General features: G+C 40.6%; 1 protein-coding gene across 5 annotated transcripts in view; it reads right to left on the bottom strand.

Annotated features, from left to right (window-relative positions):
• Nucleotides 1-6,422: 6,422 nt before the first annotated feature.
• LOC140391768 (mitogen-activated protein kinase kinase kinase kinase 4) overlaps nucleotides 6,423-19,823 on the bottom strand; it is a 525,483-nt gene continuing 512,082 nt past the window's right edge. For all 5 annotated transcript variants that reach the window (XM_072476624.1, XM_072476619.1, XM_072476621.1 and 2 more), the window contains 4 exons: nucleotides 13,518-13,667; nucleotides 11,394-11,553; nucleotides 9,123-9,262; nucleotides 6,423-8,992 (listed from right to left, as the gene is read on the bottom strand). In XM_072476624.1, coding sequence (XP_072332725.1) covers nucleotides 8,909-8,992; nucleotides 9,123-9,262; nucleotides 11,394-11,553; nucleotides 13,518-13,667 — 534 coding nt within the window. In that variant the 3' untranslated portion in view covers nucleotides 6,423-8,908. The remainder of the gene's footprint in view (nucleotides 8,993-9,122; nucleotides 9,263-11,393; nucleotides 11,554-13,517; nucleotides 13,668-19,823) is intronic.

Genomic DNA, 19,823 nt, shown 5'->3' with positions numbered 1-19,823 from the left:
TTCCATTTGGCAAGCTTTAAATGAATGTCACTATTGGTAAAAATTTCATAAAAATAAAGTTTTTTGATACGAGTAAAATTATTAAATACTTGAGTTGTCTGAAAAATACAATGTATATTTTGAAGATTATAAATATTCACATGTACAATATTCACTTACATTTACATAAAGTATACATTTCGTATTTAATTCAGTAACTACAATTTAAGAAAATCTAAGCATCTTCGCTGTTAGACCATTAACCTGAGACGGTTTTCCTTTTTTCTTAGCTCGGACTGTTTTTTATTATTTTTTTATTTGTTCATGGGATGTGGGCATCGTTGGCTGGACCAGGATTTATTGACCATCACTGAGGGCATTTAAAAGTTCACATGCAGGCCAGACCAGGTAAGGACAATAGATTTCCTTCCCGAAAGGACATTAGTGAACCAGATGAGTTTTTACAACAATCGACAATGGTTTCATGGTCATCTTTAGACTTCAAATTCCAGATTTTTATTGAATTCAAATTTCACCATCTGCCCTGGTAGGATTCAAACCCTAGACCCCAGAGCATGACTCTGGTTTTCTGGACTACTCGTCCAGCGACAATATCATTATGCCATTGCCTCCACCAGGAGATGTCAGGCGAGAGTTCTGACTGTTGCTGGGCGATGTACAAGTACCTTGTTCACGTGATCATTCTTCCTTTGGGTACCTGGATAGTCAAAGTCAGCAACCTATCCGACTACAGAAAACTTGAAATCCAATGCAAATATTTTTACTAGCCAACATGAACAGATGAGCAGTTTCCAGTAGGATAATGGCAAGGGGCAAGAACAGCAATTACATTTTATCCCCATTTCCCAAGACATTGGAGGTTAATTCTATCATTTAAATTTTTGTAATTCCCAAGATTCGCTAATTCAGCACATGGAAAAAGAATTGCCAGAATCACTTGCACGTCATCTCTGAAAATAGCCGGGCGGCACGGTGCTGCAGTGGTTAGCACTGCTGCCTCAAGGCGCCAAGCACCCGAATTCGATCCTGGCCCCTGGTCACTGTCTGTGTGAGTTTGCACATTTTCCCAGTGTCTGCCTGAGTCTCACCCCCACAACCCAAAGATGTGCAAGGGTAGGTGGATTGGCCACATTAAATTGCCCCTTAATTGAATAAAACTTGGGTATTTTAAATTTATACAAATAAAATCAAGGAACTACACATCAGTTACTCTTGCATCAACGGGAGGTAAATAAACTGACCTATCAAGAGAAACTTGGAACATTACCCAGGGATTCATCCTCTTCGATTAATAACCCCTTCCCTATTATTTCTACGTAACTGAGCTATATTCAGTAATTAAAAACTTGGATTTATACATAGTCTTTCATAATCTCAGGATGTCCCAAAGTGCTTTATAACCAATTATGCATTTTTAAGTGTACTCATTGTTGTCATGTAGGAACAATGACAGCCAATGAGAATTGCAAGCTTCCAAAACAATAATATGGCAATTGAAATGAAATGAAAATCGCTTATTGTCACAAGTAGGCTTCAAATGAAGTTACTGTGAAAAGCCCCTAGTCACCACATTCCGGCACCTGTTCGGGGAGGCTGATACGGGAATTGAACCGTGCTGCTGGCCTGCCCTTGTCTGCTTTCAAAGCCAGCAATTTAACAGATAATCTGTTTTTAGTAGCAGATAAAAAGAAAATCAAATTCACAGACACACTTAAATTAAGGCAACAGCTGGAATCTGAGTTAGTATCCAAGGAGTTAAAGAAAGAACTGGACAAAAGTTGCCAGTAGGCAGAACTGTTGCAGATGAAATTTAATAATAAATACAAAGTGTTACACAAAGAAAAATATGGGGAAACATAATGAATAATGTACTGATTGGGGTGAGGCTTTAAAAGAGAAATGGAGTTAGCCAAATGCTGAACCAAAAACATATGCAGCCACAGATGGTTGTACAAGCCACGCCCAGTATTCTTCCAAAAAGGTTATACCTTTCACCTTACATTGGGGGTGCAAAACGGGCATCATCAGATCTGACACCTGTTGAACGCCCAACCAGAATAACATTGTCCCACAATATGCAGCCCACTACAGGGTAGCCATATCTTAGAAATGAAAGTGGAGACAACTGGCATCATTTATATAGCTAATGAAACATGAACAAACCACTCAACAGTTCAACAGAGGGTTAATCAGATGAAAATTGACAACAAAGAAATGTACAGCACAGGAACAGGCCCTTCGGCCCTCCAAGCCCGTGCCGACCATGCTGCCCGACTAAACTACAATCTTCTACACTTCCTGGGTCCGTATCCTTCTATTCCCATCCTATTCATGTATTTGTCAAGATGCCCCTTAAATGTCACTATCGTCCCTGCTTCCACCACCTCCTCCGGTAGCGAGTTCCAGGCACCCACTACCCTCTGCGTAAAAAACTTGCCTCGTACATCTACTCTAAACCTTGCCCCTCTCACCTTAAACCTATGCCCCCTAGTAATTGACCCCTCTACCCCAGGGAAAAGCCTCTGACTATCCACTCTGTCTATGCCCCTCATAATTTTGTAGACCTCTTATCAGGTCGCCCCTCAACCTCCTTCGTTCCAGTGAGAACAAACCGAGTTTATTCAAACGCTCCTCATAGCTAATGCCCTCCATACCAGGCAACATTCTGGTAAATCTCTTCTCCACCCTCTCTAAAGCCTCCACATCCTTCTGGTAGTGTGGCGACCAGAATTGAACACTATACTCCAAGTGTGGCCTAACTAAGGTTCTATACAGCTGCAACATGACTTGCCATTTCTTATACTCAATGCCCCGGCCAATGAAGGCAAGCATGCCGTATGCCTTCTTGACTACCTTCTCCACCTGTGTTGCCCCTTTCAGTGACCTGTGGACCTGTACTCCTAGATCTCTTTGACTTTCAATACTCTTGAGGGTTCTACCATTCACTGTATATTCCCTACCTGCATTAGACCTTCCAAAATGCATTATCTCACATTTGTCCGGATTAAACTCCATCTGCCATCTCTCCGCCCAAGTCTCCAAACAATCTAAATCCTGCTGTATCCTCTGACAGTCCTCATCGCTATCCGCAATTCCACCAACCTTTGTGTCGTCTGCAAACTTACTAATCAGACCAGTTACATTTTCCTCCAAATCATTTATATATACTACAAACAGCAAAGGTCCCAGCACTGATCCCTGTGGAACACCACTGGTCACAGCCCTCCAATTAGAAAAGCATCCTTCCATTGCTACTCTCTGCCTTCTATGACCTAGCCAGTTCTGTATCCACCTTGCCAGCTCACCCCTGATCCCGTGTGACTTCACCTTTTGTACTAGTCTACCATGAGGGACCTTGTCAAAGGCCTTACTGAAGTCCATATAGACAACATCCACTGCCCTACCTGCATCAATCATCTTTGTGACCTCCTCGAAAAACTCTATCAAGTTAGTGAGACACGACCTCCCCTTCACAAAACCATGCTGCCTCTCACTAATACGTCCATTTGCTTCCAAATGGGAGTAGATCCTGTCTCGAAGAATTCTCTCCTGTAATTTCCCTACCACTGAAGTAAGGCTCACCGGCCTGTAGTTCCCTGGATTATCCTTGCTACCCTTCTTCAACAGAGGAACAACATTGGCTGTTCTCCAGTCCTCCGGGACATCACCTGAAGACAGTGAGGATCCAAAGATGTCTGTCAAGGCCTCAGCAATTTCCTCTCCAGCCTCCTTCAGTATTCACTAACTTTGTTTATTGAGGTGACAAAGATGATTGATGAGGGGAGGGCAAAGGATGTTGTTTACATGGACTTCAGTAAAGCCTTTGACAAGGTGCCTCATGGCAGACTGGTACAAAAGGTGAACTCACATGTCCTGTGGATGACACCAAGGTTGGTGGAGTGGCAGATGGTGTTGATGATTGTCAGAGGATACAGCAGGACAGATAGATTGGAGACTTGGGCAGAGAAATGGCAAATGGAGTTTAATCCGGACAAACGTGAGGTAAGCATTTCGGTAGGTCTAACATAGAGGGGAAATATACAGTAAATGGCAAAACTCCGAGGAATATAGAAAATCAGAGAGATCTGCATGTACAGGTCTACAGATCTTTGAAAATGGCAGCACAAGAGGACAAGGTAGTCAAGAAAACATACGGAATGCTTGCTTTCATTGGACGGGCATCGATTATAAAAACTGACAAATTATGCTACAGTTGTATAGAGCCTTGATGAGGCTGCGCTTGGAATATTGCACGCAATTCTGATCGCCACACTACCAGAAGGATGTGGAGGCTTTGGAGAGGGTGCAGAGGAGGTTTACCAGGATGTTGCCTGGTCTGGAGGATGTTAGCTATGCGGAGAGGCCAAATAGATTCGGACTGTTTTCATTAGAACAACGGAGGTTGAGAGGCGACCTGATAAGAGGACAACAAGATTATGAGAGGCATGGATAGAATGGATGGGCAGGCACACTTTCCCAGGATGGAAAGGTCAGTCACCAGGGGGCATAAGTTTAAGGTCCATGGGGCAAAGTTTAGAGGAGATGGGAAAGGCAGGTTTTTAAAAAAAAAACAAGAGTGGTGTGTGTGCCTGGAACGCGCTGCCAGAGGAGGTTGTGGAAGCAGATACATTAACGGCGTTCAAAATGCATCTCGACAAATACACGGATAGGATGGGTAGCGAGGGATACGGCACTAGGAAGTGCTGAGGGTTTTGGTCAAGGGTGGTATCATGACTGGTACAAGCTTGGAGGGCCGAAGGGCCTGTTCCTGTGCTGTATTGTTCACCTGAGGAAGGAGCTGTGCTCCGAAAGCTAGTGATTCGAAACAAACCTGTTGGACTTTAACCTGGTGTTGTAAGGCTTCTTACTGTGCTCACCCCAGTCCACCGCCGGCATCTCCACATCATGGTATTGTTCTTTGTTCACTATTTGCATTGGAGAAACAAAGTTTGTGTTGGGAGTGGGGCAGTTAACAGATGATACAGCGGTAAGAGAGTTAAAGACATAAGAATTTAAAGAGAAGGATGAAAATGTTGACCTGATGTTTTGGGGGCGTTAGGAGAAAATGCAGGTCAGCAATGACATGACTAATTTGTAAACAGAATAACATTTGCAACTCTGAATAAGGTGTAGATTATTAAGTGTGGAGAATGGAATATCAGCCGCAAAAGCAATAGAATGCCTAAGGATGGCACAGGCTTTGATGTGGCATGTTGCTTGAGTCAGGAGTGAAGGTGGGTTGTTTTGTGGATACAAGGAGGTGGTCATTATGATGGGGGGTGGGTATAGAGTCATTATCTCAGCCTTGGGTCAAATATGATGCTGGGGTGGCAACTTTCTGGTTCACCCTGTGACAATAGCTGGGAAGTATGAAATAAGTGGAAACTGCATGAAAAGTGGCAATTGAGGACCCGAAGGGAGCCCAGAACTGTGTGCTCATGTGGAAGCTGACCCATTACCTTTAGATGACTATGCCAAGAAACAGCACGTAGATGATAGAAAATGGGGGACAAGGATAGGTCAATGGAAAACTCAGGGTAATGTCTTTAAATATAAAAGAACATATTTCTGGAGATACTCTGGCTACAATTAAGTAGTTAAGAATGGAACCAAATTGCATTGAGCTGAACAATGAAGAGGCACTGCAAGAGGACGGCATGATTGACCATATGAAAACAGTAGAGTAGTCAAGGAGGGAAACTGCATCATTGTCACAGAGGATGCTATTTATGACAAAAAAATTTCAGCCAGGTTACAGCACTGAAACACGGGATATCACACGAGGAGGTGCAGGAATGATAGGGACAGATTTGGAAGGCCACAGTGCAGGCTGAGAGGACCTTGGAGAAAAGGGAATTTGGAGATAGAAGATAAAATTGGGCTTGCTGTTATGCCCTTTTATGCCTCTAGTAGAGATGGCCTTAGGGCAGAGTTGCTTTTAAGGCAATGATCTGGTTTTGGCAAGAATGATTCACAGGAGCATATTTTGCTGTCTTGTTTAGTTTCCATCTAATCCAAGATTTCACCATCTGCACAGCAGACTACCTATGACACTAGCAAATAATATCAGCCAAAAACCAGTTGAAGAAAGTTAGATGTGTGATAAACAGGCAAGCAGCAGGAGAGACAGCTCATTAACCTGCCACTTCTCAGTTGTTGTTAATTTTGTTTTTGCCAGTAAATAAGTGTTTACCAGTCAGAACCGTCACCCTCTGATCTCATGTGTATTGTGTTGGGGAGGGACCAAGTTGAAGTCCGGCAGATAGGTGGAGGACTGGTGGAGAGGTAAGAATATTTTTACACATCCCTATGCAGCTTGGGAGCAGACCCTCTTCCCCTCAGTCACCAGGACATGGAATGGCACGAGGACGGCAAGTAAATAAAAAGTTGAAGCTTTGTGGACAAGCTTCACAAAACCAGTGTTGTGTTATGCACAGTGTGCATTTAGTTGTTTTTATTCAAGAAAAGATGAACTTCAGAGAAAATACAGGAATTCCCATAATACACAGAGGACATAAGTTAGATCACATAGCAGAAAACTGTTTGAAGAGGTTTACTCGTAACCATATTTCCCAATCTGCTTTGCAGCTAGACACAGTAATACCTCCATTTTGTTTTAGATCAGCTTCTAGGTTATCAGCAGAGTTCAGGGTTATAAACATCAACTGTACTCATAATACAAAACTAAAACTTATAACAATTTCAGAAAAAACATAAATATGTGATGCACATTAGTGTAACAAAACAATTTTTGTAAACATTTTCTCAAACATAACGTGCATAAGATAAAGGACACTGCAGTCATACAACAAGCGTTATTTGACTTAAAATAAAGTAGTAAAATTCAAAAGTAATTATAGGCATTTTCACTAAATCTAGAAGTATTAAAACTTAATGTGTTGAAATTCTTCTTCGAACATATAGACGTAGTGGTTTTGTAATACTGTTACACCACCTTGGCACTTCTTATAGGTGGGAGTTGCTAATCGCAGATTCTGCTGAGTGAGGGGATTACTTTTAACTGTCACCAGGACCTTTAACTGTTTTTATTAAATCCAAAAAATATTCTGCTCATGGTAAACCTACTTACGTCAAGAAGTTTCTATGATTACTTTTACAGTTTTTAACAGACGATATAGGACAAATATTGCAAATTATTCAGTGATCAGGAGCTAGTAGAGGGAAAAAAAATCACAGTGACATGAATGAATGAAAAAGTCCCATGGTACATCTTTGATTTCACTGTACCACTAACTGAGAATATTTCATTGCAGAATGAACAGTCTCCATTGAGAGAACTAAGCCCTGTAGTGTTGAGATCCTGTGCACATAACAGCATAAGGCAGCTGTCCAAAAAGTACCAAAAAAGTTTAACATATCATAGGATCAATATAATGCTATTGTGCATTATTACATCACCAGTATAGTATATTATACACTATAGGTATCTCAAGTAATTGAGTGACAGTTCAACAGATTATTACTGTAGACACATGTAAATGTCTAACATTTGTAAAATAAAATTCTGTTTACAGCAATATTAAAAAAATCTTTCCACGGCGAAATTTTGGATCTAAGTTTGGGGAAGATATATTGTACTGATAAGCAGTTTCACTACATTCTTGAAATTAAGTGTTTTAGTGCATTGCATCTTAAATCAACCACCTGCTCCCTACTACATATACAGTTTACTTGAAAGCAACAGAATAGCTTAGTAAAACTATTTTCAAACTGCTACTTGAATCGGATTCTGACTGAGTAACAAGAAAGTCAGTTATTGCTATCTGCACATAACTGGAGGATTACAATTGTGTCAATCTACGTCAACCATATTTAGAACAGCTGATTATTTGCCACCATTTTCTACTTCTAACCACAACAGTTGACCACAGATCTGTCTCTTTCTGCTTTGAGCTGGCATTTTCCAATTACAAAACAGTCACACTGTTTGCCTGCTAAAATGAGCTGCAATTTAACCAACAGTAGACAAACATTTTGATCATAAATTTGGTATCAATAAACTTTAAATTAGACAAAGATGTGTAAGTTTTAGATACAAATAACATTAAAATTACTAAACCACCTCTTTTTTTCCTTGCTTAAACAAATGAGGTAGGCAAAACATTTTTTTTTCTTTTTAAGTAGTTTGGGAGATTTACGAGTGCAGGATTTGTTAATCTGCTTTTGCACTGCTACAAACAAGTCAATTCTTGAAGAGAGGCATCTATAATACTGTAACATAACCAAACATCAAGTTTCTGGTCTGTCCCACAAAGCCATACAAATCGAAAAACCTTGTCCTCCACACAAATTTCAACTGACTTTTATTTTTAAAAAAGTTTTGGAGAACACAAGCGAAACCTGATATACAGAAAATGACCAAAAAACATCCTTCCCTTGCAAAGACCAACACAATTAATCGCTCTGATTCTGCCATTCACATTTCAATAAAAACTCCTAACTTGCAGTTTCTTTCTTCTTAACACTCTTGTCACCTTACAAAAGAAAAGTCACCATGAATGATATACATTTTTAAAAATTCCCCTATCCCATGTTACACATTTCTACTGTCAGCATATTACTGCTTCCACTTCCCATTTGCCTGGCCACATTAGAACCAACCTTCTGCATTCTTAGGGCACTTTTCTCAAGCAAAACGCAGTCATCTTATGTCAAGTGATGTATAATTGAGATGAGGTGTTTTCTTCTATTCTAGACTGGCTGTCACCTGACAGTAAAATTCTAACAGCACCAGTAGCATTGCGTCCTTTCAACATCACCTCATTTCAGTGACAGATTTGGGCAATGCATTGCATCAGTGCAGTTTTGTTCTCCAGTTGTTAGTTAAATTCAAGGTTTCGAAGATCTTCTGAAGACTCTGGTTGCTCTCAATGCATCACTTGTTTTCCTACCAGCTGAGAAGTGAACTCCTACCCAGAGTCATGAAGTAAACCTGGCTGCTTCCACCAGAACGGACTGAAGCAAAGAAGACCTTTTAAGAGAAAATTGAATACATGACACATTTTCTACAGCACAGGCAGATGAGTAAAAGATTAAGCTCAAGTGCATGAATATGCCTGACCGTACATACATTCATTCAAAACTCAAATAAAACCACATACCTTGTCGTTTCTTTCACAAAGAAACTTTAGTCGTTGCGCTCTTTTGTGCATAAATACACCATCCAAATGTCCAGTTTCTACTGAACGGATTTCAATGGCCTTTTCTCCCCAACCCATAATCTGATTGGATCGAATATAAGCTGAGTTTTTTTTTTTTAAAAAAAGAGAAAAATATATCAGAATTTCAAAATCCAAGTCAAATGTTTCTGGACACCCATGATAGTTACAAAGCAGGCACAGAATTCAACACTACTGTAAGCAACAGTATCAGCTCAAGAGAACTACAGAGTTAGCAAGAAAAGTGCGTGATGAAAATATAATAAAAGCATACTTCATATTTTCCTAGTGGACTCTGCTTCCTTTATGTGAATAAAAATACTTTCTTTACTTGTGAGTCTGATATTATTTCAATGTTTTTAATCAGTCACATTATTTAGCAGCACCCTTTCATCAATGTTACTGAAAGATTTGAGCCTAGATACCCAGACACATATATGCAATGTAATTATAATGAAAAACTGCAAAAGTCTGTATACTTGAGCTGTTAAAAAATGGAAGGAATTTGTTGATGGCTCAGCAAGTTTACCAATGCAAGTGCTGAGGCATGCAGACCAAGGAAGTTGAGATATAAATTCCAATCCTGATGGCCTCCGTGATCAAACAGACCATTTAAACTAAAACAGTGGGTCATTCGAGCCTGGAATCAGTGACATAGGCCGGGATTCTCCGCCGGCATGATTCTCCGTTATGCCAGCGCCCGGGGGTTTCCAGACAGCGTGGGGCTGCCCCACAAAGGGAAACTCCATTGACCGGCTGGCGTAACGGAGAATCCTGCCGGCCGGTCGGGGAAGAAATGTGGCGTGGCGGGATGGGGAATCCCACCCATAGAAAGGGGAGAAAAATTGAGAGGAAACATTTACATTAAGAGTTATTGATGTTCATAAAAATGTTTTCCTAATATAACTTTTCTGTTTCTCTGAAGTGAATTTCCTAAACAATATATATTATAATATGAAATTCCAATAATAGTTTTGCAGGGTTGGGTCCCAAGTTTTATTGTAATTGAAAATTCAATACCTCCAAAATTCTTTGAAGAACGAACTGATCTTAATGTAGAAAATACTGAAGATGTTCAGTTTAAAAAGTAAATATGTACACTAGAAAGGATAATCGACTGTTGTCGATTATGTACTCAACCAGGAAACTTTAACAGACTATGTGAAAGTATGAGGATTGGAATGCAGATCACAGCTTATATAAATGTACATTTTTGGGGGCGGCACGGTGGTGCAGTGGTTTGCACTGCTGCCTACGGAACTGAGGACCCGGGTTCGATCCCAGCCCCGGGTCACTGTCTGTATGGAGTTTGCACATTCTCCCTGTGTCAGCGTGGGTTTCACCCCCACAGCCCAAAGATGTGCAGGTTAGGTAGATTGGACACACTAAGTTGCCCCTTAATTGGAAAGAAAATGGGTATAAATAAATATATATTTTTTAAACTTTCAGAGATAAAAGAGGTAAATTTTTGCTTTCAAAATGCAATGGAATTAACAAAGATATAAATTAAATGAGTGACTTGCTTGAACAATATGACACATGACAAGTGTGCCCGTTCATGGCTCTGATTTAGCTACAATTGATTTGGATCACTCATGGTATAATGTAATTTAAAGAGATGCCAAATTATTCAGCATCATGCCCTTTAGCGTCCTAGTAACTTTAGCGTCCTAGTAACAAATATTACAAAGTGGCAGTAACAGAATTTCGGTACCACAAAATACAGACAACCAGTTTTTTTGCAAGCTGCATAATCAATTAACTGGCATAAATTTCTCAATCTCTTGCTCTTTAATGAGGAGATGCCGGAATTGGACTGGGGTGAGCAGAGTAAGAAATCTTACAACACCAGGTTAAAGTCCAATAGGTTGGTTTCAAATCTCTAGCTCTCGGAGCACTGCTCCTTCCTCAGGTGATTCACTTGAGGAAGGAGCTGCACCCCGAAAGCTAGTGATTTGAAACAAACCTGTTGGACTTTAACCTGGTGTTGTACGACTTCTTGTTCTTTGGTGAGGTAAAACAGTATTATGACAAATAAAGCATTACATAAACTGCTGGCAACTACCATATTCAATAATGCAAAAGGGTAAAATAAGATAATGACAAATTCAAAAGCACCAAGTTATTAATTAAAAAAAAACACATTCCTTCTCAGAAGGCAATCAGTCTGAGTGATCTCGGGTATCATTTTCTAATGATCCATCATTTACATACCGACAGATGTAGGCATCTCTCCCCATTGTAGAACCACATCTTTAGTAATTCGCCCATACGTGTTAACATAGACTCCTTCATCCTCGTAGCAGACCAACAATTCCATTCCATCGGTGTTCGGAAGTATGATAATAGCATGTGGTTGGATGCTGCTTTGGATCTGCCAGAAAACAGCCTCAATGTAGACCATAGTGCTCAGTAACAACGGGAATTTCAATGTAGATACTTTTATTGGATTTACTGCATAAATAATTTTAAATGATTACTGCAGCTTCATTATAGGCTGCTATTGATGCAGCGGTTTATTGACATATACATGAGGTGTTTAATGTACTCCCACTTTCAAAGATCTCTTTTCTATCCCAAGATTTTGGTTCCCCATAGTCAATTTAAGGCACATTTCTTTTGTGGTTCTTTTCTCCACAATATAATGATTTATATTTTTCTGCATTGGAACTGCACCGGCAGTCTACCTTCCTGCATTGTTAACCTGTTTTAGTCCTCCTGCAGATTTTTACATTCTTACTCCTTGCTGTACCCCGAATTAGATATCAGCAAATTTTATTATTCAACTTTACCATTTCCAAATCACTTAAATGAGTGGAAAGTAGATCAGATCACAGCACAGAATGCCAAGACACACAATTATCCACATTCCACCACCCAAAATATCTATATTCTAACACATTTTCAAAGAAGTAAATCAAAATGATAAAAATGGCCATCTTATTTTAAAAAGTACAATTTGGAAACTCGTCGATCCAAATTGGAAGCTCAGGATATAAATGTGCTTCTTGTGATCTCAGTTTTTAAAAAAAGGTGCAAATTAATTCAAAAAGTTGTGCATCTTATCTATCAACACTCTTCAAGATCTGCCATTAGAAGTGACTTCTGAAATGCAGTCTTGCACACGGTTTAGAAGAGTCTCAAATAGTCGTAAAACTAAATTTTAAAAATTATTCCTATTTTCTCCTTTTTGTCTACTAGTCATCAATCGATTTAATCTTTAATCTATTATGCCTTTTAATACTGCAATAAATCTCATGTGGTTTTATACATGTACAGTATATTTATCTCTGTACATTGCTTGCTATTAGTATTTGGCAAAGATCTGCAAGGAAGGGGTGATCAGCTAAAAATTGGCGGTCACAAAAAGCATTTGTTTTATGGACATTTTAGAGCTTCTGGTAGCGAGAAGCACAACAGTTTAAAACTCTTATAAATCTTGTGCAGGCATCAACATGTTTCAGCAGTCATGTGTAATGCCAGAAATTTGGCGTTGGGAGATACACGTCTTTAAAAATTAATTTGGACTGTTGTGCAAAGGAATCAATCATTAGCAGCTCAATTATGTTTTCTGGTACTGAGCTTACAAGAAACACATTTTTATCCTGAGATTCAGATTTGGAACAATTACTGTTTGAATTGTATTTTTTCAATAAGAAGCCCATTTCCAGCATTTTGGGTTACTTCTGAGAAATTATAAGGTGCTTATTCAGAATTTAGAGTTTCTTTTTAAGAAGATATATTTCTATAAGCTTGTATTAATCCACAATTATAGTGGGACAAAATAATTGGCCATTTTGATTACCTTGGATTTGCCATAAATGAAATTAAACTCTGAGTCATAGATCATTGAATTTACAGGGCAGAATGAGGCCATTCAGCCCATTGAGTCGGCACCGGTCCCTGGGAAGAGCTCCCTACCTAAGCCCACACCTCCACACTATCCCTGTAACCCCACCTAACCTTTTTTTGGACACCAAGGGCAATTTAGCATGGCCAATCCACCTAACCTGCACATCTTTGGACAGTGGGAGGAAACCGGAGCACCCGGAGGAACTCACGCAGACACAGGTAGAACGTGCAGACTCCGCACAGACAGTGACCCAAGCCGAGAATCGAACCTGGGACCCTGAAGCTGTGAAGCAATGGCGCTAGCCACTGTGCTATGTTACTGTGCCAAATATTAGTGCATAAGTTAGCACGTTTGTTAAAATAGTGAACAAACAATTTCAAATAAATAATGTTAAACATTTTAACACCTTCATTGCGTCCCATATCAGGACACGATTTTTAAGATGCTATTTTGTCCTCGAAGAAAGGGAATGAACATAATCTTACATGTGTTGGCAGATAAATATCATAGACTGTTCCTGAGTCCACATCAACAGCATGAAACCCAGCGCTGGAGCCGTAGATCACTTTCAGCCTCTGCCCTTCCTCCACTGTGAGATCTACCAGTAATGGCCTGTGCAACAGGTCTGTAAATGACTGCAAAAGAGAAAAAAAAACAGGATCAGGCTTCACCAGGCATCATCTAGTAACTCGGGCACATTTGCAGCAACCTCTTCAATCTATTGTCTAGATATTTTCACATGTGCAGATAAACACAAACTATTTTTTAACCAAGAAGTTACACATGGCTCCGGTCTTGACACTGAATGAAAATGCTATTCTGGAAGTAGACATCGAGACTGTGTTCTTCTTCAGATTGATGTGGAATTAATGCTGGTACTAGGTATTCAAATGAAATAAGGAAAAGGCTGACTTGTAGTTGTAGCATAAATTAAACTAACTAATTATTGTTAAATGTTTATTGTTCATAAAATGAATCTTAAAATGACCTTCTTTCTCAAGATGATGTTACTGGAGTGTGCAACAGTTGAAACATTTTGCATCTATCAATACCACTTTGATGGTATGATTAGAATTCTTGATTTGAAAGAATCTTTCGTAAAAAGCTTGTTTTAGGGATCTGAATGAAACTGGTGAAGCAACATTTATTGTCCTGAAGAAACTAAGAATCAACTATGTTGGATGAGTGATCGTCATATGTAGGCCAGACAACAAGGGGTGGCAGGTTTAATTTCCTGATGGGCAACCTAATCTGATTGCAGGAGATTCCTGTGGGTGAACGACAGGTTGGAAATAATAACATTTCTACTTTACCACCACTCTAATCTTTCTTGCTGATCCTTAATATCTGCAAGTCCATGGATTTATTAAAATAATTAATGTGCTCTTCTGGCTTACATTATACAGTGCAATTTACATAACCTATACTGTTCAAGTTTTTTCCTTGGATTGCCACCTTGCTGTGGAGAGGATTGAACTTTGCGTTGATTCAGGGAGCAATGCCGTTGGGTGTCTTGAATTCCTGGCAGGGTCACCCATGATGGTAAGGTCGAAGGGGAGTAACCAGAAAATGCACAACCCAAAACAAGTCCTCAACGGCGGATCGGGGGAAGATGTATGGTATCAAAGGCAGCGATGGTGGATGATGACTGCAGCAGTAGGGAGATCGCCAGTCATTAAGGTTCACTTGCTATTGAAACTGGAACTACCCTCTGCCAAGGACCGTGCGTCTGTTGATGTGCAATGGCATACCCACATTAAAAGATGTCCCACACCAGGCGTCCACCTAGAGGAAACCAGCACACCCCACCCCACACAGACAGGCCCAGCTGCAATTGGCAAGAGGTGACAGGGACAGGACCGTGAGATCTGGAAGCCCCCGGCTTCGAACCGGCAGGTAGGTGGTGGAGTTTGATTCAGTCATCTCGCTCTTGGAATAGGAACAGGAGAGCATTTCGACAGCTTTCAAGACTGAACAGCCCTCTTTTGGATTCACTCTGCTTACTTCGCATGAGGAAAGATGCCCTAACAATAGTCTGTTCAGTCCCAACCTGGCTGGAGAACTGTATCCAGCAGGCTCATCTATCTGCATGAACAATGAGGGCAACAATCGACCAGAACAGAGAACTGCCCTTGTTTCCTATGAACTCAAGTACTTCAACATTGACGCTGCTGGCCTGCAAGAGACCAGAAGAACAGGCGAAGGGCAGCCAAGGGAAAATGGTGGTGGTGACACATTTTTCTGGAGCGGAAAACCCAAGGATCAGCTCAGGATGCATGGAATTCGCCATCAAAAACAAACTCATCAACCGACTTTCAGAGCTCCCTGTTGACATTAATGACATTCCGTCTACAACGTACCAAGAACCAGCAGGCAATAATTGTGAGTGCCTACGCCCCCAAACCTTGATGCCAATGATGAGTCCAAAGAAAGCTTGTACTCTGCCCTGGACACCATACTCAGCAACATTCCTAACGAATTTATGAATCCAAAGGGCAAATATGCATGATTTAGTATGACAATACAAGTTGGTGTACTTTTCATGAAGCACTATTCTTTGTCCTGTTCTTCAGCCACACCTATTTATAGACCAAATTAAAAAGAATGAAGCCATTTAATATTTTCAACTTAGAGCTTTTTATTTTGAAGGCAGGACTGTCTAGGTTGTCAGTTGATCTGTGAGAACAATTACATATTTGATCTTTGGTTTGAGGTGGGATTGTGCCCCGAAGCTGAAACTGGAGTGGGAAACAGAAGTAAGGACAGCAGAATATGATGCACTTTGAACAGGAGAGGCTATTGGGGGAGATCATAGTGAATCAAAGCAAAAAGAGTTCATTGGAGGACTCCATGATGGTAGAGATTGGGAGGGGAAGAACAAGAGTTGGCCTAAAAACTTACCAGAGAGGAGTGACTCTAAGGACAGCAAAAAGTTCTGATCAAGAAATAGACCCTTATTAAAAAATAAAATCAGGCCCACGGTCAAGAAAAAAATTGCTTCTAATATAATCAATACGTTGCCCTTAAGACACATATAGTTTTAGGAAAATGAATTTTAAGCAGAGAAGCAAGCCAAGCTGAGAAATGACTGCCTCACTTTACATACACTGCACAGAAACAGGCTATTCGGCCCAACTAGGCCATGCCAGTGTTTATGCTCCACTCAAGCATTCTTCCCTCTTCCTTCATTGAAATCTACCATAATCACCCTCAAAAGATTGCCCAACTTCCCCTAAATGCATCTGTACTGTTTACTTCAACTATTTCCTGCAGTACGATGTTGGTGGAATGGGCGGACTGGTGGCAGATGAAATTTGATGCAGAGAAATGAATGTGAAGAACAAAAAAACATTTAGTAAACATGAAAGTTTGACCACAATACAATACTCATTCACTCCCCTTATCGTCACAAATGGGGCAGGCGGTGGCATAGTGGTATGTCACTGGACTAGTAATCCAAGGACCCAGGATAATGATCTGGGGACCCAGGTTTGAATCCCACTATGGCAGGTGGTGAAACTTTAACTCAATAATATATTTGGAATTAAAAATCAAATGACCATGAAACCATTGTCGATTTTCGTAAAAAACCATCTGGTTTAGTGATGTCCTTTAGGGAAGGAAATCTGCCACCCTTACTTGGCCTGGACTACACAGCAATGTGGTTGATTCTTAAACGCCCTCGGAAATGGCCTAGCAAGCCACTCAGTTGTATTCAATAGCTACGAAAACACAAAAATGGAATGAAACCACCTCCAGGTTTTCCAACTCCCCTTTATGTATTCCTTTGTCTTGAATGGCCACAGCGTCCAAACCTCTATACAAACTCTCAGGTACTCAGTCCCCAACAAAATACTATTATTTCCAAAGGTTGGAAATAAGGACACCAAAGCAAGGATTGCTTTAGACATCTAGCTTTTCCCCAACCAACTTGCCCCAGGTCTGCACTTGCAGCTCTGTCTTTAATTTCAGTAACCAGTACCCTGTTCCAATGATAGCTCCTCTTTGTTCCTTTAACGTCAAACTTTCCAGGAACTTCTAGTTTCTAGAACTAACTGTCCTTTAATTTCTCTGAAGTTTGCTTTTGTGCCCATTACTCCACTGTGCAGCATTCTTGCTTCTAGCAGAGCTGAGAACTGTTCCCCCTCTAGCTTTCTACTTCCAACTGCTTAGATCCAGCTAAAACTAAACTCAAAATGTACCTTCTCGAAAAGTGGCCCTGGTTGTTAAGCAGCAATTCATTCTTTCTCCAATCTCTTATTTACTTTACATGTCATAAACTCTCTCAGGACAATACAATCACAGTTTGAACTGAAGCCAAAAACCCTTCATACATGCAAACACCCCTTTGTTCAAGAGCTTTATCCTTCCTTACACAGAAACACAAAATTAAACTCACTTAAATCTATACGTATTTCCAATATCCAACAACACAAATGTAGATCACTTAAATTACCTCTGCTTCTTGACAAAGGGTACAATTCCAAAGGAGGTACAGAAGCAGAGGGACAAGGGTGCGTAAAACATTGAAGGTGGCAGGACAGCTTGAGAGAGCGGTAAAAAAGCATACAGTGTCCTAGATTTTATTAATAGGGGCATACAGTGCACGAGACTTGGGAGGTTACGTTGAGCTTGTATAATACACTAGCTCGACCTCAGCTGAGGTATTTCATTCAGTTCTGGGCATGGCATGAAAGATGTGAAAGCATTGGAAAGAGTGCAGAAAGGATTCATGAAAGGGTTCATGAGAATTTCAGTTAAGAAGACATCAGGGAAGTTGGGACTTTTTCCTCGGAGAAAAAAGGCTGAGGGGGATTTTGATGAGGTATTCAAAATTGAGGGGTCTGGACAGAGTAGACAGGGAGATTAGTTCCCACTAATGAAAGAATTGAGAACGAAAGGGCACAGATTTAAGGGAACCTGCAAAAGCAGTATTAGAAAAAAAAATGAAGGCAAAGTGGTTAAGGTCTAGAATGCAATACTTGTGGTAGAGGCAGGCTCAAGTGAGGCATTGAAAAGGAAATTAGAATCTTGGTTGAAAAGAAACATTGTACAGGATTATGGGGAAAAGGTAGGAGAGTGGCACTAAGTAAATTGCTCGTTCAGAGAGCTGGTGTCAAAACGATGGGCCCAACATGGGCAGCACGGTAGCATTGTGGCTAGCACAATTGCTTCACAGCTCCAGGGTCCCAGGTTCGATTCCGGCTTGAGTCACTGTCTGTGCGGAGTCTGCACATCCTCCCCGTGTGTGCGTGGGTTTCCTCCGGGTGCTCCGGTTTCCTCCCACAGTCCAAAGATGTTCAGGTTAGGTGGATTGGCCGTGATAAATTGCCCTTAAGTCTACAAAATTGTCCTTAGTGTTGGGTGGGGTTACTGGGTTATGGGCTTAGGGTGGAGGTGTTGACCTTGGGTAAGGTGCTCTTTCCAAGAGCCGGTGCAGACTCGATGGGCCGAATGGCCTCCTTCTGCACTGTAAATTCTATGATAATCTATGATAACAGCCTCCTTCTGCGCTGCAAAAATTATGCAATTGAGTTCCACATTCTCACCACCCTTCGGTAAAGAAATTTCTTCTGAATTCCCTATTGGAATTTGTGGGGCCAACTACTTATACTTTATTTGCAAGAGGTGGTGGAGCTGCCATGCATTGTTTGCCCTTGTCTTTTTGAGTGGTAGTGGTTATGCATTTGAAAAGTCCCTCAGTGAGTTGCTGCAGTGCATCTTTTAGATGGTACAGACTACAGCCATGGTGCACCAGTGGTGGAGGGAGTAAATATTTAACGTGATGAATGGAGTGCCAATCAAGTGAACTGCTTTGTCCTGGATGGCATTGAGTGGTTTTAGAACTTCACCCACTCAGCCATGTGGAGAGCTGTATTAATGATAATCCCACCCAGCTGGAAACCAGTGGAGAGGATGGTATGATCAGCTTAGAGTATCATTTAATATGTGATCATTAATTAATCTTGTTGCATGATCGGATTACACAACGTATTGCTGTAAGGAGTTATTCCTAATACACCATGAATTGTGCTGAAAACTACCGTTGCCAATATAATTTGTCCAATCTGTATGAAGATTGAAGTTGTCCACGATTATTGCAGTACCTTTCTAACACACCACTATTATTTTTTTGATTAAAACTCTGTCCTACAGCTATCGCTAGGGGGCATACAGATTACTCCCACCAGTGACTTCTTTCCATTGTTATTGCTCATCACCACTTCACTGATTCTACATCTGAGCCACGATCAGTTGTCAGTACTGTATTAATTTCATCTTTTATTAACAGAGCTACCCCACTTCCTTTTCTTTTCTGCCTATCTTTCTGAAAGGCCAAGTACTCCCTGGTCACTTTGCAAACACATCTCTGAGATGGCTATCAGGTTAATGCTCTTTATTTATATTTGTGCCATCAATTCATCCATCTTGTTATGAATACTGCATACATTTAAATAAGGATTCTTTAATTATGTAATTTTATTATTTTCCCTGCTCTGATCCTCTAACCCTTCCTGTCACACTCTGGTTATTAGCTGTATCACCATCTTACACTATTGCTTTTCTCTTTAACTGACTAAATTTTCCCTCACTTAAACCTTGCCCCCAACTGTTTAGTTTAGCGTAGTATCTACAGCCTTAGTTATTAAATTCACCAGGACACCGGCCCTGCATGGTTCATGTGAAATCCATTCTAAATATACAGCTTCCTCTTTCCTTCACACAAGTGCCAGCACCCTATGAAATCCATTTTTCCCCACACAAAGCTTTGAGCCAAGCATTCAACTTTG

Source organism: Scyliorhinus torazame, chromosome 15 (genome assembly GCF_047496885.1).
Source record: "Scyliorhinus torazame isolate Kashiwa2021f chromosome 15, sScyTor2.1, whole genome shotgun sequence".
Taxonomy (NCBI): domain Eukaryota; kingdom Metazoa; phylum Chordata; class Chondrichthyes; order Carcharhiniformes; family Scyliorhinidae; genus Scyliorhinus; species Scyliorhinus torazame.
Note: the sequence above shows the minus strand (reverse complement) of the source record. Positions and strands in the feature narration are given on the sequence as shown.